Source organism: Cannabis sativa, chromosome 3, assembly GCF_029168945.1.
Source record: "Cannabis sativa cultivar Pink pepper isolate KNU-18-1 chromosome 3, ASM2916894v1, whole genome shotgun sequence".
Lineage (NCBI taxonomy): Eukaryota > Viridiplantae > Streptophyta > Magnoliopsida > Rosales > Cannabaceae > Cannabis > Cannabis sativa.
The window spans coordinates 22,213,554-22,240,188 of NC_083603.1; the positions used below are offsets into that span (position 1 = coordinate 22,213,554).

The window sequence follows — 26,635 nt, forward strand, 5'->3', positions numbered from 1 at the left end:
TAAGTAGCAGAGCATACTGGTAACTCGCTGACTATAAGGTCTTATGCAAGGAAAAGATATGCAAACTGTTGTTTGGTATATTAACGAGAAACCATATGTCATTGAATGCATAAAGCGAGGCATCAACTCCGTTATATTTGGGAAGACGAAAGCGATGCATATCGACTATGAAAACACTTAGCAAATAATGTACAAACTAAGTATAACAGTCGGGGTTGGCTCGAGACCTAATAAGCGAGGTGCCTATCTTGCTATAGGAAGGCGCATTCCTATAACTTCCCCCAGTTAACTTCAGACATCTTCTTATCGAGACTTACCATCTTGATGAGTTAGAAGATAATATTCAAGTGAGCCTCGAGAAACTCTCTGTTAATAAAAATTGCGATTGTCACAAATAAAGCATTAAGCTTTCAAATAAAGAAGCAACAAAGCGTACAGAAGGATAAAAAAAAGGCTCCAGCTTGCTATCAGGGTCATTGGAACCAAACTCTTGTCGAGACATCCCTGAACGTTACAGTTAAAGACGTGTTTTAAATACACGATCATTTTGACCCTGTAAAAGCGGGAAAATCACAGCTATATGATTTTCAAATAAAAATTGCATTTACACTACGTGATATATAATCAAACCCCATGATTTCAGGGGATAATCGTTGTAAAAGGATTACGGTCAACTTTATGATTAACGGCCAACTATGTAATTATAAATAGTGGCAAGTAAGATCAAAAAAAGGGACAAAAAATGATACAAAAGAAGCCCTGAAAAACTATCAGAAATCTAATAAGATTGACTAGTGAACTATGCAAAATTTTAACTGGAAAATCACGTAAAAAATCTTGTGTGTTCATATTTTTTATTTTTCAATTTTTATTTTTTCTGCGTGAGATTGTCACTATTACGCTCAAATTTGGTTAACGAAAATTTGCGTTAACAAGTACCTTGTGAATGAATTATTTGGTGAGATGAGCTTCTTGAGCAGCTTTATGAGATAGTCATTCTACAAGCATAATAGTTTTCTTAAGTGCCCCATTTTCTGGAAGCTCATCTACCACCTCAGATGACATCTTCTCAGCCACTAAAGCCACCTTTTCTACCATCTTTGCCACATTTTCAACCTCTTCCACAACCATCTCTGCCCTTCCTATACATACATATAATTTCATTTCAAACAAAATCAGCCACACATTATCTGGGCTGATGATGGATGAAAGAGGAGGGGATTAATTTCTAATAATGACTATATATTATACATAATAGAAAGATGAAAAGAGAGAAGAAAAAACAAACCACAAACATCAACCCACATATTGTAACTCTTCTGAGAAGAGTAATGCCCTCCTCCTTCACCAATCACACTATAACACTAGATCACCCTCAAAGCCAAAACCGAAGAAGAAGAAAATGATTCTTAGATCTCTCAACTGATATCAAACTACTCAAATCTCCTCTCAACCCAAATCAAACTTCTAAGATCTACAGCTTCAATCCCTTCACCTCTCTCTCTCTCTCTCTGTTCTCCTTCGATGAGGCAAAGGATAAACTTAATTTTTTTTTATTATTTCTCTCTTTTGAAACCCTAGGAAAAGAATGAAATCCTTCACCTCTCTCTCTCTCTCTCTCTCTCTCTCTCTCTCTCTCTCTCTCTCTCTCTCTCTCTCTCTCTCAGTTTTCCTTCATTGAGGAAAAGAATGAATTATTTTGTTTATTTCTCACTTCTGAAACCCAAAAGAAATTGAAGGAAATGAAATTGTAATCATAAAGGCCTATTAAAAACAATCAATATATCGAAAGTTAAAAATGTATATAAGGATATTGTAATCATTAAAGCCTATTAATTAATGTATATATGAAAAGAGAAAAATATAAATAAACACATTAAGATTAAATCAAAAAAATTAGAAGTAGAGAGATTAGGAGATAATGACAATTAGGGTGCCATGTGGAATCTTTTAGGCATTCCTTTATATTGATATATTGATATTGATATATTGATGATTGATATTGATTATATATTTTAATATTATTATATTTTCACTGTATTATTAATTATTATTTAATTTATAAATGACTTAGTATTGTTATTATAAAAATTGATAAAATAAAATAGTATTTGAAGTCATATTAAATCCCAATTAAAATATTCATAAAGTGGAAATAGTACCATTACATATTTATGTAATGTAAAAACACACAAAGAGAAATAGCCTAAAGGCCTAACAACCAGACAAAAAATAAACACACATAAGGAAATGAAAAAACCAAAATCACACTTAAATCACACAAATGAAAATGGCCTACATGCCCAACCACCTCAAAACTCCAACAATAAATACTAATTAATTACTTATTTTTATCTTCAACATTATCACCAGCTTCTTCATTTTCATCATCAAGAATGAGGAGTTTTCTCTTTATACTTTCACCAGCACCAGTGACATTTGTGTTGTCCCCATCTTACTATCTAAACTAATTTTTCTTTTAAAATTTAATAATAACAATTAATAGAATTTATTCTATCTTTCATCATTTTGACTCTTCTCAATATTTGTTTCCTACAAAATAATTAGCATTAGAATTTTCTAAATTACATAACAGTTAACATGCAATTTATCAAGTATTTCTTTTTAATTCAAAATTTTTATTTTCATTGATAACATTACCTTCTCCTTTTTCGATTCATGTGCTTGCTCTAATATATCATTTGGCTCAAAAATCTTAGACACAGTGAAATTTTAATATCCATCTCTCAAATTATAATCATTCAATCTTAATTTGTAGACAAAATTCTTTCCACGCAGTGCTTGAATCACTGTCGGAACATCATTGTTATTTGTAGGTAATAGTTTCTTCACTGATGTGTCAAGTAATTTTTCAGCTATAACATTGAATAAGACAAAAGTTGTTTCCCCACTTTTATCCTTTACTTTTATATGATTTTTGTACCTACATTGCCAACAAAATTGAGTAAATCTATTAAATAACATAATTTTTTTTAAAGAAATCATTAAACTATTTTCCTTACATCATAAGAGGATAGTCACATTTTTTTACAATGGCCACAATAATAAACACCATCTTTGTAATCAACCTTTCTCAAATACGTTTTGCAAGACACATAATACCATTTAAATGTAGTATCTATTTCAATAATCTTTGCCTTTATTAATTCACATAATACAACAATAGTTAAGAGAAGAGAAAATGAATAGAAATTAAAATTCCCTTCAATTTATCATCCCATTCAGCCTCTAGCAGTTCTTTAATGCTCATTCGATTGATGAACATCTCTTCCTCAAGTGATACCTCATTCACATTAGAGCTTCCAATATCTTGCACCCCATTAACGACAGTTGAAAATCGTTCAATTAAAAATGCTACATAATCTATTTCTAGATTTATGTATAATTGTGTAGCACTTGTTGAAGAAAAACTTTTTTCACCTATTTATAGTAATTGTGAAATCATGTAAATTATAATTGAAAGACATAGTAAAATTTTTTTTGATGTAATATTGAGATGAACATATAGTAATGACCTTGAAATTGTTTAATTGTCGTAGAAGTTACTATCACAATAAAATGGCCCTCATCTTTTTTGTACACATTCATATCAAACATCTCTGCCAACTTACCGCATAAAGTAATTTTTGAAGTGATTGAGCTGTAAAAACAGGTAAAAATACAAAAATATATTAATACTAAAACAAATTATGAAACACTTTAAAAATTTTATAATAACAAAAAATGATATAGACTACGAAAGTTTAATTAAACTTACTAATCTGTTATAACTTTTAGGTCTCTTTTTTTCCAACCTCCACTAATAATTTCAAGGTCTCTCACACCACATAAACATCCAACAATATCTAACAACAACAACCAAAAATGACATAAAGATATCTGAATATGAAGACTTAAAAAATTAAATCACACACCACATAGAAAAATTAAACTTCATATAAATACCTGAGAGGATTGTGTGGTCATTAACACGTGAATCAATCAAATTTTGAGCTATGAATTGAAATCCATGAGTTGGAATCTTAATGCTTCCTTCTTCTAACTTCATCACTAAAGTATTACGATGAAAAATAATTTTTTACGCAGTTGAAACAGGCCTATACTCCCCTGTACTTGCAGTAACCTTGAAATCCTTCACACTATATAAAAAACCCTCACTCAAAAGATTCTTAAATTTGGAGACAAAAATCTTTCGAATTGTAGCATGCATAACATTTTTCAGTAACGAATAAACTTATTACATTAAGAATAAAATAATATAAAATAAAATAAACAAATAATTTGACCAAACTATTTATATATACCTTCTCATCAATAAAAATCATGTCAATACTAATTAATTCATCATTCTTCTTAGTGTTAGTAGACTCCCACATTCTAAAAATTGTAACCTTAATCATCCAACTATCATTGTCGTTGTTCAAGTCTGAAGAAAAGAATACTCCATAATACAAATTGTTAAATAGAAACAAACAAAACACTTTTTAAATAGAAGACCATCTAGTAGAAATAAATTATTAATTATGTATCAAATTATAAAACTGTTATGATTCTTTTTCTAAAGTAAATATTACATAATTCATAATTACACACAATAAAACTATAATAATTATTACTAATCATAAATTAAATTAAAAGATTGATAGAATTCCTCTTGCCCCTATAGTTAGTAAGAAAATTTTAATGAACAAAAAAAATAAATAAGTGAAGGAAAAACAGTTGAAATAATAATTATAAATTATATTATAATAATAATAATAACAAATGAAAAGACACTATTAATATGTATTTAATAATAGAAAATGTTCATATTTATTACTTATGCTTTATTGCAAACTAATCAATGTGTATATAATAATTGAAAAAGTGTATTTATTATGATAATATTAAATAACAAACGAAAAGATATTTTAACATATAAAAATAAAAAATGTGTATATTTATTACTAATGCTTACAAATTTACTATGAATTTAAGTTTTTTTTTATTTTCTAGGATTATGAATCTAAATTTAATGTGTGCTAATTGAAATAGTTATTCTTTTAGCCATTAAAAGAGCCAAAATAGTAATTAAAAATTATCATATTATAATAATGACAATAATAGTTATTCTTAATAATAGTTAATAGTCCATGAGTATTAAAAGCCATTAATTATTATCATATTAAAAGAAAAATTTATTATTATTATATCTGTAAACAGAAAAATCTATTATTAATATTAACATTTATTAAAATAAGATATTTATTATTATCATATTAAAGGAAAAATTTATTATTATCATTATTATATCTTTTGTTGAAAAAATCTATATTAATATTAATATTTATTTTTACATTAGGATACATGAATTATTGTAATTTAAGTTGATAATGGTTGATACTTTTTTTTTTTTCTAAAATCAATGTCTAAAAGTTATGATTTAGACATTGATTATAACATTATTATTATATTGATTTAATTTTTAGAAAAATATAAGTATCTTTTTTTAATTAAAATTTAAAATAAGCTAAAAGTAACAAATAAAAATGTGTATATTTATTATTAATAGTTACAAATTTAATTATTAATTAAAGTTTTTTTTTTTTGTGAGGATTATAAATTTAAATTTAGTGTGTGATAATTGAAATGATTATTCTTTTAGAAATTAATAGTCGTTTAAGAATAAATTTTTTATTAATAATAGTTAAAAGTACGTGAGTGTTTAAGAATAAAGTTATTATTATTATTGTAGATGAACATAGAGAATCATTATTAGTCCATGAGTGTTTTAGAATAACTTTATTATTATTATTATTATTATTATTATTATTATTATTATTATTATTATTATAGATAAAACTGTTGCAATTGTTCTTAAAAAAAATAAACAAAAAATTGATAATTTAATTACTTAATGAAGACATGATTCTAACACTAATATATCAATATTATTTCTAGAGAAACATAGATGTACATCTTTCATTCTGAAATTAAAGTTAAAAAATGGTGGATTCTTTTTTCCCAAAAAATAAAAAGCCAAAGAATATTATTGTAGAGACCGCAATATTTTAATATAGATTAGTGAGATTATAAGTTCTAATTTTATTATTACTATCATTAATATTGATGTTTTATGTGAATGATGATGTTAAATGTAAAATATGCTATCTTTGTGATTTTAGCTCGGCGACGATGGAAAATACAACGGAGGTATTTTAGTCACTTGGGGAAATATAGAGCTTTGTAGTGATAGAGAATATGTCATGTAAGCTCAAATGGTTGGTGTTGGTGGGGTTGTTGTGGTATTGGACTATTTTACCCTTAAGCCGATTATTGAATTCGGTTTAGAGGTAAGGGTAGTTTAGTAATTTTACACTTTTGGATAGGTGTCTTCACCTATGTTTGAGAGCTGCCACCTAATTAAATAAAGGTTAATTAGTTAACCTTTTATTAGTTATTTTATGAAATGAGGGAATAGATGAGAATACTCCTTCATTGTTCTTCTTCTTCTTTGTTCGGCCAGCAAGAACCAACAGACAAGGGGGGAATTTTCTTTCAATTTCAGAGGTTATTAAGTGGAATTTGAGGGCTTAATCTGAGGTAACAACCCTAAGCTTGCTCTATTATGGATTTATGATGTTATTGGAAGGTTTTGTTAAGTTTAGGGTTGATTTTGATGAATTTGGTTATGTGTTGGTAAATTTCGTTTAAGGTTAGTTTCCGTAGGTCTCAAATGATGTTTTAAGATTGCTTGTACTGCTTTTGGTAGTAATATTTTAGTTTGAGCAAGTTTGAGTTCATGGAGCTCAAACTTGACTCAACAATGGCATGTTGAGTTTTATTGTGTTTTTCTTGCTAATATTGTGTGGGAAATATTCTAGAATGTGTTTTCAGGTGTTCTCGAGAGTATGATTGCATTTATGGAAGATTTGGACCAGTTGTGCAATTTTTGGAGTTTGCTGGTGCAAACCCGTTGACCGATTTTACAGGGTTCGTAAAATCAATTAATCGGTTTACATGCCAGGACCCTGAAATTGTAACTTTTCCAAATTTGTGTTATTTTCCGAGCATAGTTTGGTTTCCCTTAGCATTTATGGTAATAGTGTTGGGTTTTATGCCCTAAATAAAACTCATTTCAATATAATCAGATTTACTTATTAATATAGATCAGAAATAACATTTAATGTTGCATGGTTCACATGATTATATGTACATAATGTATAAATTCATCTGAAACCCTTTTCACATACTTGATCCTGTTTATTGTGCCGTCAACACATTGGAAAGTAAACATGACTATGTGAATAAAGTTTCCTAGATTTATCAGACATAGGGTTTTACTGATATGATAATCTACAACAGAGTTTACTTGCATTTGGAGAAGTGCTATGTTCTTTCCAGAGCATTGGTTAAAGTAAAGCTCAGGTTGGATGCATGGAGTATGCATCGGAAGGGACCGATATTGAACTTTGACTTAGATTTAATTAAACTTACCGTAAAATCTATTCAAGTCAATATCGCCTAGTTGATCCTAGATCAAATGATCTTAATCCTGTTATGATTAGGCTCAATCTTGAAAGGCTATTCGTGTTCCTTGAATTGTTAGTTAAGCCTACTTTTAGGTCAGGGTCATACGTACTTTTGGGAACACGGTAGTGCAATTGAGTGGGAGCGCTAGCATAAACATGGAATCTATAGCTTCTATCTGGCGAATAGTAAGCAAAGGATGATCTCCTTCGAGCTTGACCAAACGAACATAAATGGTGGAGTACTCATTTCACATAAGCTGAAATATCATTTATATGGGGTCAAGTGTTTTAAGGAATAAATACATTGTAGGGTGTAACGGTAATCTAATCCCTTTACAGTGTAGATCATTCATATAGAGGATCATTGATCACATTAGGATTAGAACAATGGATAACTAATGATGTGTCTATATGGTGGAACATATAGAGCATTCTATATACTGAGAGTGCAATTCTAAGTTCTATGCGTGGATTCAACGAAGAATTAATAAGTTAGTGAATTTTAGTGCTAAATTCTTGATCTACTTATTGGAAGCTCGGTTATATAGACCCATGGTCCCCCCACTAGTTGAGATAATATTGCTTGTAAGAGTCATGTAATTGGTTTTGATTAATCAATTATAATTCTCAAATTAGACTATGTCTATTTGTGAATTTTTCACTAAGTAAGGGCGAAATTGTAAAGAAAGAGTTTATAGGGGCATATTTGTTAATTATGATACTTTGTATGGTTCAATTATTAAATATGATAAATGACAATATTATTTTATAATTATTTATAATTATTAAATAGTTAGAATTGGCATTTAAATGGTTGAATTAGGAAATTGGCATTTTTGAGAAAATCAGATACAAAAGGTGTTAAAATTGCAAAATTGCAAAAAGCAAGGCCCAATCCATTAGTGTATGGCCGGCCACCTATTGTAGGTTTTTAAGTTGATTTTTTCATTATTTTAATGCCATATAATTCAAATCTAACCCTAGTGGAATGCTATAAATAGATAGTGAAGGCTTCAGAAAAATAAGACTTTTCTTCTGACACTTTCTGAATCAGAAAAACTGAGCCTTCTCTCTCCCTATCTTTAGCTACCACTTGGCCAGACGAGTTATCGCAAGTCCTATGGTCTTATAATACGACCCCTCGATCTACAACTGGCGAAACACCCTTCTCACTTTCTTACGGGTGCGAGGCCATGTTGCCAGTTGAAGTTGGGGCAGGTTCCCTACGCAGGGATATTTTCAACATCTCGCAGAACAACGAGAATCAGCTATTCTGCCTTGATCTTTTGGAGGAAAAGCGTGATAAAGCGCACCTAAAAAATGCGGCTTACCAACAGGGAACTGCAAGATACTTTAACTCCAAAGTGAAAGTAAAAGCCTTGCGAGCAGGAGATTTGGTCCTTAGAAGAGTAATGCCAAACACCAAAAACCCGTCGCATGGGGTCTTCGGGGATAATTGGGAAGGACCATACCTCATCACAGATAAAATTGGTGATGCAAGGTATCGACTCGCAACACTCGATGGAACTGCGATTCCACGAGCATGGAATAGTGAGAGCTTGAAATTTTATTATCAATAGTACCCGCATTATTCGATTATGTTCACTCTTGTACTTATACTTAGATATTTTTCATTCAAGAAGGGAAAAATCCTAAGTATAGGGGGGTATATATGCCCGAATGTACTATTGATTATATGAATGAAATTACTTGTTAAATTTTCAAAAACTTTTACCAGCTTTGTAAATATTCCTACTTATTACACCAAGCTGTAATTGAAGTCGCAAATATATATATAAAAACGCGAGTACCCATGTACTGCGTAAATGTTAAAGGATAGCTATCCCCGCGAGGATATAAATTTGTCCCAAATGAAAAGAAATTTGTCCAAGTACATAAGCGCGAGTACCCTTGTACCGCATATATAAAAACAAAGAGAGAAGTAAAATCAAAAAACAACATAAATTAGAGGATAACTAAGCATCTGGAGCAGCAGGAGTAGTCTCATCCGGAGCAGTCTCATCCGCGACTTTGCTGATGACCTCGTTCTCGACTTCTTCAACTTGTGCGCCCTCGACCTCATCAAGAAGGTTCCCTCCCCCACCTTGAGTCTGAGTAGGCGACATGGCACGAAAAGCCTCAGCCATCTCAGCGGCTTCTGTTCCGAGAAGAGAAAAGTCGAAATCTGGGACTTTGGAAAGAGTGGTATAGATATAATCAGACACTGCCTGATCATACTGCTTCTTCCCATTCTCTTTCTCGCCCCGCATCGGCGGGCCATCTCCACGATCGTCGCCTTCGATTTCTTGACCTCAAGCTCCGCCTGTTCCTTCGCCTTGCTGAGTTCTTCGAGCTCCTTCTCCTTGGCCTTGCTGAGTTCCTCGAGCTCTTTCTCCATCCTCGCCACTTCTTGCTTCAGCTTTTTTATGTTCTCCTGAAAATGAGCGTTTTGCCTCTTCAGCGAGTCGGCTTCCTTCGAAGGAGTAGCAGCAGCTTTTATGAACAGAGTCATCGACTGCGCAGCCAGTTCGGCAGATTGCATAACAAGATCCTCATAAGGAATCTCAGCCAGGAACTTCTCTTGCATGGCTAGGAAGTCGCGAGCTCGAACAGGTGGATCAATTACGACTTTCTTCCCCTTGTCCTGTGTGGTCTTGGCCAACTTCTTGGAAGAGTCTGCAACAAGTGTAGCCATCGCATCACTCTTCCTCTTTTGGGCGACAACCGGCAAAGTCGTCGTTGTTCCACCCTTCGCTTTGATCTTCAGGACGGGGGCAGACTTCAGAAAAGTCATATCTGCGAACATAAATGAAAGATAAGTATAAGTCAAACCCTACCTGTCAGTTTATAACAAGAGATGAAGTACCTGAAATTTGTCGAGGAGTTTGCTTAGAAAGGCGCTTGTCTATTCGCTCTTGCTGCTTGTCGGATGGTTCTTTGCATACTGGCTCCCTTTGAAGACTTGCGTTCTCAGGAATCAGCTGATGTTCTCGCAACTTCGCAGTTGTACACAGTAATCGCCAGTCGCGATCTTGTACTGGAAGGCTCCCGAGAATTTCAGCTGTCTCCTTGCTAGTCGCGTCAAGGGTCGGTCGAACTGGTCTATCTGCGATAACAACAAAGAGCGAGTAAGCAAAAGATCTCAAAAGTAATACAAAAAATGTCTAAGTCAAGAGATACGCGACATACTAGGTCTGCGATTAAAGTCAGTCCTAATCCCAGGAACTTTAAAGACATAAAACCACTTCGATTTCCAATCCCCCATGTTCGACACCATTCCTTCAACTCCGTTGATTTCAGAAGTCGCCCATTTGCTAAAGCAGTAGAAGCCATTATGAAGACCTACGCTTTTTATGTCGTAGAAATAGCTGAACTCTTCTACTGAGGGAGCCCTATGGACATATTCCATGTACATCGCATAAAAGGCTAGGGCAGTGCGGTAACTGTTTGGAGTTAGCTGAAAGGGCGATACATCGTATCGCCTGAGAATAGCTGCGATGAAGGGGTGAAAGGGGATCGATACCCCACACCGAAGAATGGGTATTGAGACTTCCACATCCTCGGTGGGAATGATCGCAGGGTTAGTAAATGGAAGATGCGCTCTCTGAGATGGCTTAGGTCGCTGAAACGCGAGTCGCAGCAAATTTAGCCTCACAAAGGTGGTGAAGTCTGATTTGGAAACTCTCGAGATTAAATCCTCACACGCGAAGGGCTCATTCAGCTGGGAATCGTCGACCGAATCTGTCCCACTCTCTTCCGCCTCCTCCTCTTCTTCACCTGACTCGCGAACTGGAGTTGTCCATTCCTCGTCCATCTCCTCGACCTCGATGTCAGGAGCATGCCTCGAGTGTATAAGGTAGTCGCGTGCCGACACTGTGGACTCGCTGTCTCGAATATCGATGGTCCCAGGTTCTGCGAGTTCCTGCACCATCTTCTCGATGTCCACAGAAGACATCGGACCTAACTCTATTGGAGAGGCCTCCTCTTCGGAAAGCAAAGTGGGGAGAAAACTGTCCTCCTCCTAGTCAGCTTCACCGTCAAATGCATGGCCTCCGGAGCCGAGCTGTTGGCTATCCGACAAATCGCTCATCTGAAAGATAGAAGATCTTTTCAGCGTGATGGATGTGTGAAAAGCAAAGTAAGTGATCTCACCCGCATTAGATTATAAAGTCACACTCGACAGAATGGTCAGTGTAACACCCTAACTAACATAGGCGTATTACGTGATTTTTAAACATGCTGTGCAGCTCGTTGCTAATCAACGAGGTTTATTGAAAAACGTGATTAATTAAAATTTTTGCTTTTTAATTAAACTTATAAAATAATATTACAAAAGACTCGGGATCCCGATTATAAAATCATTTACAAAAAGATTTAACTGTTTAACTGATACACAAAATAAATGTCGCCTAGCGACCAGTTACAAAATCAGCCTCGCTGTCTCGATGATCGTACGCTCCAGGCCTAACCGCCCCGACATGTACAATCTTCACAAGCTCGCTCACGGTCCATCAGCTTTAGCCTTGCCTTTACCTACACATAAACGTAGAACTGTGAGTCGACAGACTCAGTAAGAAAAGTATAATAATACTCATACATAAATCCCGGTCATGATCAGACGCCCATACCCCTGATCATAACCCTAACTGCCGTGTCCAACACGATACTGAGTCCCGCTACTGCCGTGTCCAACACGGTACTGAGCCACTACTGCCATGTCCAACATGGTACTGAATTCTGAACATTCATAGGGACGGTACTATTGACACGTAACAGCCTGATCGGTCGAATCGGTCATAATCCGGCTGCTGGTCATACTCCAGCTTGTACCGACGTGTTACTATATCCTCCTGATCGGTCGAACCGGTCATACTCCGGCTGCTGGTCATACTCCAGCCTGTACCGACGGGATACGTCAATAGTACGGAACCACCAACCAAGTGTCAGCCTGATCGGTCGAACCAGTCATACTCCGGCTGCTGGTCATACTCCAGCCTGTACCGACGTGACAGGGTTGAATGGTTCGAAGCCAACATACAACTAATGTAATCTAACAGGCTTCCTACATGCTCGCTAAACATGTAATCTACATATGCATACTGTTATACTAATCTTACCTGGATTCCGAATTCAGGTGTGCCGGTCAACCTGACTTGAACTTTAGCTGAGCGGCGGACATGTGCTCCTAAACCATAAAAATCACAACACTATAAGTGACACGCTAAATCACTTCCCGGGGACTTAAACTAGGAACTAAAAGTTTCCCTATCGATAAAAAGCATGGCAATACCCCCTAAAGCATAAAAACGAGGAAAACTAGGGTCCCTGAATTTTCCCCAACCGGTAGACCGGTTGCCCAACCGGAATTCCGGTTCTGGAAAATTCAGAACCCTCATCCGGAATTCCGGATGTACAACCGGAATTCCGGTTCCTCGCAGGCAGCAAACCCAAATTTTCATAACTTGCACAAATCAACCCCAAATCACAAGAAACCTTCCAGACCTGTTCTATACCTCCCCTAGAACATTTCCAAGGCATTAAAACAACCCAGAAACCACAGATACGAAAAATGCCATTGGAGCTCAAGCTTTGAGTTCAAAACTCAAACTTGAGCAAAACCACCTAACATGCATTCAAACCAGCTTGAATCTACTTAAACAAGCATATCTAAACCTCTGGAAACAACTAAAACATCAAGCAACAACACAGCAACAGAACATAACCATTTCTTTCAAAAATCACCTATTTTACATAGAAAAATCAAAGCTTTACACAACCTAACTAACATGCTTCCAAAACAACTTAAATAACCCTAATCTAACAAGCTTTAACCTCTGAAAATAACCATACAACACAGCAGCAATAACAACCAAAAATCATGCATGCATCATCATCACACTTTCTTAAAACACAAGAAAACACAAAGAGAAGTTAGAAATCACTTACCACAATCAAGAGCTCCCAAATTAGGTTGAATCTAGCTTGAAAATCAAAGAAAATCGCAGCCCTTGAACCCCAAGCACCCAACCGAAAAGAGAGAGGGAAAAGAGAGAGTTTTCTAATTTTTTCTAACTTGAGATTTTTTGTAAAATGAAGAAATGAATAAAAAGCCACCTATTAACATTTCATTTCAGCCAAAACTAATAAAATAAACTTTTATTTTCCAATTAATAAAATCACAAAAGACAAAATACTAATGGGGCGAAAAGACCATTTTGCCCCTCCACACTAAAACCACATAAATCACACTAAAGGGGTATTTTTGGGAAATTCTAAATTCCCGGCCATTCCCGACATTCCCAATGTCTAATAACCCGTCCCAAACTACTAACATACTAAGTTGTGATTTCTACTGAGCCAAACACCGGGTTCCAAAATACCGGGCACCGGAAATGCAAAATATGAAAACTACTGAATGACATAGCAATGCATTTCATAATTCCATAATAACAATATAATAAATTATTTAAATAGCTATAAATAATTTCATAATTAAACAAGATTAACTGCTAATTTCCAAATTAACTAAGCGGGCTTCACAACTATCCCCCCCCTTAAAAGGATTTCGTCCCCGAAATCTAACCTGAATAACTCTGGATATTGAGCTCTCATATCTGACTCTAGCTCCTAGGTGGCTTCCTCCACCTTGCTGTTTCTCCAGAGAACCTTGACCAATGCTATGGTCTTATTCCTAAGGACTTTATCCTTTCTATCCAGGATCTGCACTGGCTGTTCCTCATAAGTCATGTCTGGCTGTAGCTCAAGGCTCTCATAACTGAGTATATGAGAGGGATCTGAAACGTATTTTCTCAACATCGAGACATGGAATACGTTGTGAACTGCTGATAAGGCTGGAGGCAATGCTAACCGATATGCCACTTGACCTATCTTCTCGAGAATCTCGAAAGGTCCTGTAAATCTAGGGCATAAGTTGCCTCTTTTCCCGAAACTTTTAATCCCCTTCATCGGAGATACCCGTAAAAACACATGGTCCCCTACTTGGAACTCAACATCTCTGCGTTTCGAATCTGCGTAACTCTTCTGTCTGCTCTGTGAGGCAAGCATTCTAGCTTTTATCTTCTCTATCGCCTCATTGGTCCGCTGCACTGACTCTAGACCTAGGTACTTCCTCTCCCCTGTCTCATCCCAGTGGATAGGAGATCTACATTTCCTACCGTATAACAGTTCATAGGGAGCCATCCCTATCGTACTCTGATAACTGTTGTTGTAAGAAAATTCTATCAACGGTAGATACTTATTCCATGAGCCTTCAAAATCCATAACACAGGCTCGCAACATGTCCTCCAATATCTGAATCGTCCTTTCGGACTGACCATCTGTCTGAGGATGGAATGCTGTACTGAATTTCAGCTTTGTACCCATTGCTCGTTGCAAACTTTGCCAAAATTTGGAGGTGAACTTCGGATCCCTGTCTGAAACTATCGACTTCGCTACCCCGTGAAGTCTCACTATCTCTCTGACATACAACTCTGCCAACTGATCTACTGTAAATGTTGTTCTAACCGGCAGAAAATGAGCAGATTTCGTAAATTGATCCACCACTACCCAGATGGAATCAAATAAACCCGTGGTCCTAGGTAACCCGACCACAAAATCCATCGTAATATCTTCCCATTTCCATTCTGGTAGGGTTAGAGGCTGCAACAACCCTGCTGGTCTCTGATGTTCAGCCTTAATCTGCTGACAAGTGAGGCATCTCGATACGAATTCTACCAAATTCTTCTTCATACCGCTCCACCAAAAGTACGGTTTAAGATCTTGGTACATCTTGGTGGTGCCGGGATGCAGAGAATACGGGGTAGAATGAGCCTCCTCAAAGATCTCATTCCTAAGTTCCACACTATTCGGAACACAAACCCTGGCTTTATACAAAAGCATCCCACTGTCTGACACTGAAAAATCCTTGGCTTGACCAGCCAACACCTCATCTCGGATCTTCACTAACTCTGGATCCGTCATTTGAACGACTTTTATTCTTTCCAATAGATCAGATTGCAGCGTTAAGTTGTGAAGCTGACCTACCACAAACTCAATGCTGGATCTAACCATATCCTCTGCTAGCTGAGGTGAGATCTGAACCATACTAGTTACTTGCCCGGGACCCTTTCTGCTCAGGGTATCGGCCACTACATTGGCTTTTCCGGGATGATAGAGGATCTCACAATCGTAATCTTTCACTAATTCCAACCAACGCCTTTGTCTCATATTCAAATCTTTCTGAGTAAAGAAATATTTGAGACTTTTATGGTCGGTATAGATCTCACACTTTTCCCCGTAAAGATAATGCCGCCAAATCTTCAATGCAAAAACCACTGCGGCCAACTCTAGATCATGAGTCGGGTATCGCTGCTCATAATCCTTTAACTGACGGGAGGCATAAGCGATAACCCGATCGGCTTGCATCAATACACACCCCAAACCTTGTTTGGATGCGTCACAATAAACTACGAACTTCTCGCTGTCTGAAGGCAAAGCTAGCACTGGAGCGGTAATTAACCTCTGCTTCAGCTCCTGAAAACTAGCTTCGCACTTGTCTGACCAAATAAACCGCTGATTCTTCTTTGTAAGCTCGGTTAGGGGCATTGAAATTTTAGAAAACCCTTCCACGAACCTACGGTAGTACCCAGCTAAACCTAAGAAGCTTCTGATCTCTGTCACTGTCTTCGGTCTCGGCCAATCTCTGACGGATTCAATCTTCGCGGGATCCATCTTGATCCCATCTTTGCTCACAATGTGCCCTAGGAAGGACACCTGAGATAGCCAGAACTCACATTTCTTGAACTTGGCATAAAGCTTGTGTTCCCGAAGCCGTTGCAGTACCATCTGAAGATGTAACTCATGCTCCTCTTCTGATTGAGAGTACACGAGGATGTCGTCGATAAACACAATCATACAGATATCGAGGAAATCCTTGAATACTCTATTCATCAGGTCCATGAATGCTGCAGGAGCATTGGTTAGTCCAAATGACATAACTAGAAATTCGTAATGTCCATACCTAGTGCGGAAAGCCGTCTTCGGAATGTCCTCCTCTCGGATTCTCAACTGATGATAACCCGAACGGAGATCAATCTTAGAAAAGACCGTCTTCCCCTGAAGCTGATCGAACAAATCATCGATCCTAGGTAATGGATATTTATTCTTCACCGTCAGCTTGTTCAATTCCCTGTACATAGATCCATCCTTCTTCTTGACGAATAAAACCGGGGCTCCCCAGGGTGACACACTGGGCCGAATGAACCCTATGTCAAGCAACCCTTGGAGCTGAATCTTTAATTCCTTAAGTTCAGCTGGAGTCATTCTATACGGGGCTTTGGAAACCGGTTCCACCCCTGGTGCCAAGTCTATCACGAAGTCAATCTCTCGCTGAGGTGGTAACCCTGGAAGTTCTTCGGGAAAAACATCCAAAAATTCCCGAACCACCTTGATGTCCTCTGGCCACGGCCAGAAACCCTAAGCATCCGCCGTGCAACAATTCTCTAGCTGACATAGCCGAGATCACCGGGATCCGAGATCCCTGAACTGAACCAACAAACACAACTGGTTCTTCACTTTCCGGTTGGAAGATCACCATCTTCCTTTTACAATCAATGCTCACCGAATATTTAGATAGGAAATCCATTCCTAAAATAATGTCGAATTCGACTAAACTCATCTCTATCAGATCAACTCTTAACTCTCTACCATCTATCCTGATCGGCATAGACCTAATCCACCTATTGGAGATAACCAATTCTCCGCCAGGTAATACGGTTCCAAACCCTGATTCATATCTATCATACGGTCTACCCAATTTACTAAAGACTCTGGCCGCCACATAAGAATGTGTAGCCCCAGAATCAAACAGCACTGAATATAGCGAGTTATTAATAGAAAGCTGACCTGTGACAACTGATGGGCTGGCATCTGCATCAGCCTGAGTGATAGCGAATACCCTGGCTGGAGTGGGTATCGCTGGAGCTCTCGGTGCCTCTGATCGGAGCTGGGGACAGTCCCTCTTGAAGTGTCCGGGCATGCCACAGTGAAAGCATCCCTGACCTTTGCACTCACCCCGATGGTGCCTCTTGCAGCTAGGGCACTCGGGATAGGAGAATCGGGTCTCAGTACCACCAGGACGACTCCCTCTGTTCTGGTTCCCCCGAAACCTCTTGTTCTGACTCGAGCCACCGCAAGCAGTGGGTGCTCTTTTCCTCTGATCAATGGTCGAACCACTACTCCCCCTGCTAAAGCCTGATGCAGGAGGGGTAGGAGCCCCGCCACTCGCCGGAGTACTAGCTGACTCCGACATACGCCCAACTGCGCCCTCCGCTCGCAGTGCCTTCTCCACCATCTGAGCATAGGTGGTGCTGTCGTCCGTGGTAATCATCAAATCATGTTTGATCCTGGCATTCAACCCGTCCAGATACTTCTCCTTCTTGCTGAAGTCGGTCGGCACAATTCCTAAGGCTAACCTCGCCAACCGGTCAAACTGGGTAGTATACTCAGTGACGCTCATATTCTCACGCTGGGTTAGGTGAGCGAACTCTTTCCTCTTGGCTCTTCTGACCGCCTCATTGTAATACTTTGCGTTGAAGAGTTCCTGAAACCTTTCCCAGGTCATGGTGGTGACGTCATGGATCTGAGACACCATGTCCCACCAGACCAGAGCGTCCTCCTGGAACTGCAAAGTGGCGCACACCACTCTGTCGTTACCGGTGACACCCATGAAATTCAGGATCTTGGTAATCACCATCAGCCACTGCTCGACTTTCATCACGTCCGGACCTCCCAGGAAAACCGGAGGTGCTTGCTTCCGGAACCGTTCGTACAGAGGTTCCAATCTATTGGCCGCCACCACTATCTCGGCCTGGGCAGGTGCCACTGGAACTACGGGCACTGGAACTGCAGGAGCACCCTGCTGTCTCAACCTCTGAATCTCGAGGTCTTGCTCTTCAATCCGGGCTTGCATTTCCGCAAACCGTAACTCCCAATTTTGGGCTCCCTGATCGGCTGGGGGAGCCTGGGCAGCCTGTGGCAAGTTCTCATCACCCCGACCACGAGCCCTGCCTCGGGAACCTCTACCTCGGCCCCTAACTGGCGGGGGAAACTGAGCTCCTTGTCCTTGGTTCGACCCCACTGAGTTGCCCTGACTCCTGGTAGTCCGCCTGGCGTCCATCTGATTAGAACCGCCTGTGAAACCAAGAGTTGGCATATCAGGTCGTATTCAAGGAGAGCTTACTAATGCCGCTTAATTTGGAAATTAAAAACGAAACATGCGCCTATTCTACTATCAGGCTACTAACATGCTTCCTAACAGGCTTTTCTTTTTCATAACTGAATAAAATAAACTACTAAAGCAATAAAGGCTTACTGAACCGTGAAACGAGCTAACTGCTGATGATGATTGTACATGTCGTGACGATCTTCGGAAGACAACCTGGCGGCTCTGATACCAAATTGTAACACCCTAACTAACATAGGCGTATTACGTGATTTTTAAACATGCTGTGCAGCTCGTTGCTAATCAATGAGGTTTATGGAAAAACGTGATTAATTAAAATTTTTGCTTTTTAATTAAACTTATAAAATAATATTACAAAAGACTCGGGATCCCGATTATAAAATCATTTACAAAAAGATTTAACTGTTTAACTCATACACAAAATAAATGTCGCCTAGCGACCAGTTACAAAATCAGCCTCGCTGTCTCGATAATCGTACGCTCCAGGCCGAACCGCCCCGACATGTACAATCTTCACAAGCTCGCTCACGGTCCATCAGCTTTAGCCTTGCCTTTACCTACACATAAACGTAGAACTGTGAGTCGACAGACTCAGTAAGAAAAGCATAATAATACTCATACATAAATCCCGGTCATGATCAGACGCCCATACCCCTGATCATAACCCTAACTGCCGTGTCCAACACGATACTGAGTCCCGCTACTGCCGTGTCCAACACGGCATGCGAGCCACTACCGCCATGTCCAACATGGTACCGAGTTCGAACGTTCATAGGGACGGTACTATTGACACGTAACGGCTGATCGGTCGAACCGGTCATAATCCGTCTTGGTCATACTCCACTGCATGCTTGACGTGTTACTATATCCTCCCGATCGGTCGAACCGGTCATACTCCGCTGCTGGTCATACTCCAGCCTGTACCGACGGGATACGTCAATAGTACGGAACCACCAACCAAGTGTCAGCCTGATCGGTCGAACCGGTCATACTCCGGCTGCTGGTCATACTCCAGCCTGTACCGACGTGACAGGGTTGAATGGTTCGAAGCCAACATACAACTAATGTAATCTAACAGGCTTCCTACATGCTCGCTAAACATGTAATCTACATATGCATATTGTTATACTAATCTTACCTGGATTCCGAATTCAGGTGTGCCGGTCAACCTGACTGGAACTTTAGCTGAGCGGCGGATTACAGGCTCCTAAACCATAAAAATCACAACACTATAAGTGACACGCTAAATCACTTCCCGGGGACTTAAACTAGGAACTAAAAGTTTCCCTATCGATAAAAAGCATGGCAATACCCCCTAAAACATAAAAACGAGGAAAACTAGGGTCCCTGAATTTTCCCCAACCGGTAGACCGGTTGCCCAACCGGAATTCCAGTTCTGGAAAATTCAGAACCCTCATCTGGAATTCCGGATGTACAACCGGAATTCCGGTTCCTCGCAGGCAGCAAACCCAAATTTTCATAACTTGCACAAATCAACCCCAAATCACAAGAAACCTTCCAGACCTGTTCTATACCTCCCCTAGAACATTTCCAAGGCATTAAAACAACCCAGAAACCACAGATACGAAAAATGCCATTGGAGCTCAAGCTTTGAGTTCAAAACTCAAACTTGAGCAAAACCACCTAACATGCATTCAAACCAGCTTGAATCTACTTAAACAAGCATATCTAAACCTCTGGAAACAACTAAAACATCAAGCAACAACACAGCAACAGAACATAACCATTTCTTTCAAAAATCACCTATTTTACATAGAAAAATCAAAGCTTTACACAACCTAACTAACATGCTTCCAAAACAACTTAAATAACCCTAATCTAACAAGCTTTAACCTCTGAAAATAACCATACAACACAGCAGCAATAACAACCAAAAATCATGCATGCATCATCATCACACTTTCTTAAAACACAAGAAAAAGAGAAGTTAGAAATCACTTACCACAATCAAGAGCTCCCAAATTAGGTTGAATCTAGCTTGAAAATCAAAGAAAATCGCAGCCCTTGAACCCCAAGCACCCAACCGAAAAGAGAGAGGGAAAAGAGAGAGTTTTCTAATTTTTTCTAACTTGAGATTTTTTGTAAAATGAAGAAATGAATAAAAAGCCACCTATTAACATTTCATTTCAGCCAAAACTAATAAAATAAACTTTTATTTTCCAATTAATAAGATCACAAAAGACAAAATACTAATGGGGCAAAAAGACCATTTTGCCCCTCCACACTAAAACCACATAAATCACACTAAAGGGGTATTTTTGGGAAATTCTAAATTCCCGGCCATTCCCGACATTCCCAATGTCTAATAACCCGTCCCAAACTACTAACATACTAAGTTGTGATTTCTACTGAGCCAAACACCGGGTTCCAAAATAACGGGCACCGAAAATGCAAAATATGAAAACTACTGAATGACATAGCAATGCATTTCTGAATTCCATAATAACAGTATAATAAATTATTTAAATAGCTATAAATAATTTCATAATTAATCAAGATTAACTGCTAATTTCCAAATTAACTAAGCGGGCTTTACAGTCAGCCTCCTTGCGAACACTGACCATCCCCTCAATATGCGAGAAGAGATAAAACTATCTTGGGCAAGTAATTCACGCATCCTTGGCCAAGCGGTATACCTCCAGAAACGGCTGGGAGTTTCCCAGTGACTCAAGGGGTATGCGATTTCGAGCATAATCCTGAAGTTACTGGGAGACCCCCACCGTTCCGAGACTACCTATCAGCCAAAGAGTACGCTCATTTGAATATTAACGCATGTCGCAAATGGCTGGGTGTATCACAGTATCTCAAGGGGCATATAACCGCGTATATGGCCATTAGAATACTGTGACACTCCCACCATTTGGAATAGCGATTAATACCCTCGCAACTCAGCCCTCGACATATAAAAAACCTAAAAGATCTAGCTAACAGTCAAATGGAAGTAAATCTTGGCAATACACGAGTATTCAAGCTGTTCATCTGAACACCAGCGAATATTCAAGTTGTTCATCCGAATATCCGCGAGTATTCAAGACGTGAAACAGTGCCTATGAATTGTGTGCGGTTATGTCAGTTTACAGGTCATATTCTATGAATTTACCCAGGTTTACTTACCTAAAACACATAGCCTCATAAACACCTACTAGCATACATTCCTAAAAAAGCCTTTAAAATACCCGAACCCAGAAAGTAAAGCATATTTTCTCCAAACAGAAAACGAAAATGCAATGACTTGAAAACTAACCTTTAGTTCTGATTTCTGCGATTGCTCTCGATCACTTCTGAGATTGAGAATATTGTGGAAAAGTGGTAGAAAATCTGGAAATGGATTTTTGAAGTTTCTGTAATGGAGGGAAAGAAGAAGTTAAGAGCAAGAGGGAAAAATGGGAGTTTTTGATTCGTATCAAAGGATTTAAATACCCATATCCCTTATTAATTGGGATTACGACACGTGGCAGCCGGAATGCCTAAGGTCGCCCAATCTAACGGCCAACGATGGCCACGCCTACACAAAAACCGAGGAGTTTTGTGACGTGGCACCATAAATGTAATAAAAACTAATAATTACAGCCGTCATTTTTTGAAACCCTCGATGGGACAACCAAAAGGTCACCTCCTCGTGACAACCTTTCACCTGTCTCTCGAGTAATAGTTTCCCTCAGTGACCGCTCCTGTCACATCGCGAAACTAGGGGCATGTGTTATAGTGAGATTTCTCTCACCTAGAAACTCGAGACCAGACTCTTATTTAAAGGACACGTGTATTCAGATTTCCAATGAAAGTTGAAATGTCCGTGAGAGACTTCTCGAAGTTTAGACCTCGCCCAGGATAAAACCAGCGAGATACTGCGAGTACGACCCAAGTCGAACCACGTAACCGTAATTCACATTATGCAGGGTAGATCCAACTCGCATGTGTCAGGACATATGCGAGTATCCCCTCTATGTTTCTGCAAAAACATAGAGACCAACTCTCTATGATGCAATTTGGTCCCAACGACCCAATAGCCCTGACAAACCGATATAAATTCGCATGTCTAGGTCCTACCAGCTCAACATGCGATGTCTACAAGAGGCGATTACCTAAGGGCGCAGACGTTCCAAACGTACTGATGACCCTGCGAGCTCAACGAACGGAACATGAACAGTCAACTCGCAGATGCGGAAGACGCATACGTTGATGGACTTAGTAACTGTCACACATTTATTAATGTTAACGTTGTTTGGGTTTAATTATTGCAATTCAATATGTAAATAATGGATTAACAATGAATGTGATCCTTATGTAACCGATTGGACACCTACTTTGTATATAAAGGGGTGATCCACCATGAAAATGGACCTACGAATCCTTTGCTATAGTGGACTAAGCAGATCACAATCTGACTGAACCTCTATAATTCTTTGTCTTATTGATTTTTTCCAGCCTTGTTGATTGTTCTTGCATTCCCAGTCGAGTACTCGCCATTCTAGGTCGAATACTCGCACTTGTCACTTCCCTGAAAATTCTCTTTTTATATTAATTAGATATTACATTTTGGTGTTGCGAAATTCACTCGACAACACTACCAGATTAAAATAATTCAACAAGAACTCAAATCTTTTTCAATGATCTCACAAATATAAATTAAAAAAATTAAAATTTCAACTTATAAAAAAGTTAAATAATACAATTGCTTATAATTATATATATATACTAGTAAAAAGTTACGTGCGAGGCACGTATACTAAATTTTATGCTAAGTTTTTTCTTAATGTTATTTGAAAGTGATACGATTGAAAATTAAAGAAAAAATATTATTAGTTATTAGGTGAGATTATTATTATGTGTATCTAAATATTATAGTTTATAATGTTGTCAATTAAAAGTGAATACCGAATGCAATATATTAGTGTTTAAGAAAGCTTAATGATTTAAATATGTTCTTAATGATTTAGTATACACGCTGACCTAGCCCAGCATCTTCTCTTACTTGAATTATTTGTGTTTCCAAATCTGGCAAATCTCCAAGTGAACTAAAGAATATAGAATACGGATTGATTCGAAGGATACTCATAAGTTGAGTTGTAACAGATGGATCCAGTCTGCATTTTGAATCAGTAAGTCGGTTCTCCAATTCATTCTCGGTGTCGTAAAAATATAGTTGCAGATTAGAGGGACGTCCATCAGATGGTAGTAAATTATTGATTGTGTGATAGATATTCCCTTGGCTTCGGAAAGTATATATTCCTTTATTCTTTCGACACATCGATTTGTCGTAAGTAACTCCCATTGATGTAAAAGTAAATTTATTGTTGTAAGTTCAAATGTATGTTAAAAAATGTGTAGATTCTTCGCTACTGGAAGTAAACATTCATAAAGTTCATTCGGCACATCGTTTGTTGCGAGATAAAATTTCCATCAGCACAACAAAAGCCTGTTGTTTCATAAATGAAACGCTTTGCTTTGTAATGTTCGCACCGAGGGACGGATAGTAGAGAAAATGCTTCAGATGGTACCTCTTTTAGCAATTGACAAAATCGAGTTGAGGAATGAAGATGGAGACCTTTTTTATTGTAAAAAAATAATTAGGTATCAAATTCCAACTCACATAACATATTGATTTTAATTATAAATTGAAAGTGTCACTTACCCCTACGAGGTCTTGTTATTCTTTTATTGTAGGTTGGTCCCCCAGCAAATGAATTAGTTTCACAATCGACATTGGTAGAAACATTATCTCCACAAGAAGATTCATCTTCATTTATGGTAGTGTGAGTAGTATCATTTTGCAGTCTTTTTGTATGTTGTTGACTTGACGTTGCCGTATTCTCGACAATATATGTGTGAAGATCAATATGACTGGATTACTACTTACACTAATCGGATTGATCTTCAATGCTTTTTGTTTAGCATATCTCTCTCTTTGTTTTTTACATATTTTTTTCTTTTTTTTTCGATTGGAAAATCTTTATATAGAATCCTCTTTGAAGGTTCTCTGTCACGATCTTGTAAAATTAAATTATGAACATTAATTTCATATGTATTAGTTTCTCTTAAACAAAACACATTTTTAAGTTTTAGATATTTTGTGTATGACATCTTACCATGTGTCATTATGCTAATGCAGAAAATATATGTTTCAATTGTAAGAATCCAATCTACACAAGTAAAAAAAGTTGGTGTAATAAAGTAATTGCAGAGATTAAATTTAAATAATAATAACTCAGAAAATCCATACTTACATGAAACGGTTAGATCAAAAAAGAAAAACTCTATATAATTAAATATAGTATAGAGTTTTATTTTTGAATAAAGATAAATATCACTTACTGCTAGAGTTTTATTAAGCTCTCTTAACCCAATAAATTCATTTTTCTTATATTAGGCTATGGAGTTTTGGGCGTAAAGAAACTTTCTTTTTATAATTTCTCATTTACTTAATAAACTTTAACAGGCCTCCAAATAACATTTGGACAATATCCATTATTCACAATAAATTGTTACAACTACTTTCTTTTTATATTTTCTTTTAATTTATAAAGAATCAATATCATTAAACGAAATGTGAGTCATTAAAATTGAGAGTATTAAATTGTTATAAACGTAGGGCAGCCAAACTTATTTTTTTAGAATGAAATTGAGAAGAAATATCTATTTTGTGCAAACCAAATAATTTTTCTTAAAAAAATAGTGGTTCATTCCTTTTTGTAGATCGAGTGTTTAGATATAATAATATTGATTAAAATGACATATATATCAGTTAAAAACTAATTTTAATCCATTAATTAATATAATTAATTATTTTAAAATATACAAACCATTGTTTTACACTGATTTTTGTTCAAATATCTATGACTATTTGGCATTATTAAATATCAGTTCAAATATTAATAGGATTTGTTTTATTTTTATTTTATTATTTTATTAAATAAAAATAAAAAGTCACCCATGAATTTTTCATAAACCAAAAATTTAGTTATATAGGCACACTTTATATAGAATAGATATGTTGAGTGTTGTAATGTAGCATATGTCAAAGATCCAAAGAGAATAATATTCTAAGAATAAAAAAAATATTTTTTAAATAAATGATCTTTATGTATAAATTAGGATTAGGATATATATATATATTCATACTAGGTGATCGTTACGTGCCAAGCCACGTAGTTTTATTTAATATTTTAGTTTTTTATTTTAATTAATAATTTAAATAGTATAATTATTTGAACGATTTGTTTTGAAAAAATAAAATATGTGTATTTATATTTAGTAAGTAAAATATAATTGTGTTATAATAATGTATGTTATTAATAGTAAAATGTACATTAATCTTCTAATTGAAAAAAGTTCTATTATCTCATTTCATATCTAATAATAGCTACACAACTATATATTTATAGACTTTCACATTTTTTGTAAATTACTGATGAGCACCAATAATATTTTCCTATTCTAATATTTTTCAACATTCTCCTCTTGGTGGTAAAATTAAAAATAAAACTAAAAATAATCACAAACATATAAGGTAAATATCTATATTTTTCTTTTTTTTTTTTAAAAAAAAAAATTATTAATATTCTCCCAAGATAGGTTTGTTAGAGAGATATGTGGCTAAGATGATTTTTTTTAATTTAAAAAGAGATTATTAATATTTAAAAGATTGTTTAATTTTTTGGGTTTAACTATTGGGTTTATTTGTTAACGGGAGATCAAACATAATCGTTAAATTTAACAGAATATTCTTTTATTTTTAAGTATATTCTGTTAAACCAAGAAATGCTGTTAGATAAGCACTTTTAATATATAAAGATATATAAAATAATAAAAGCAAAATTTAATGAAATGTTAATAGTTTAAT

At 36.7% G+C, this 26,635-nt stretch overlaps 1 protein-coding gene across 1 annotated transcript; it reads right to left on the reverse strand.

Annotated features, from left to right (window-relative positions):
• Nucleotides 1-3,039: 3,039 nt before the first annotated feature.
• Nucleotides 3,040-4,273, reverse strand: LOC115700265 (uncharacterized). The gene is made up of 3 exons (XM_061111301.1): nucleotides 3,967-4,273; nucleotides 3,779-3,866; nucleotides 3,040-3,661 (listed from the first exon to the last, which is right to left on the reverse strand). The coding sequence occupies exons 1-3, from the start codon at nucleotides 4,067-4,069 to the stop codon at nucleotides 3,472-3,474; spliced, it is 381 nt and encodes a 126-aa protein (XP_060967284.1). The 5' UTR covers nucleotides 4,070-4,273; the 3' UTR covers nucleotides 3,040-3,471.
• Nucleotides 4,274-26,635: the final 22,362 nt, after the last annotated feature.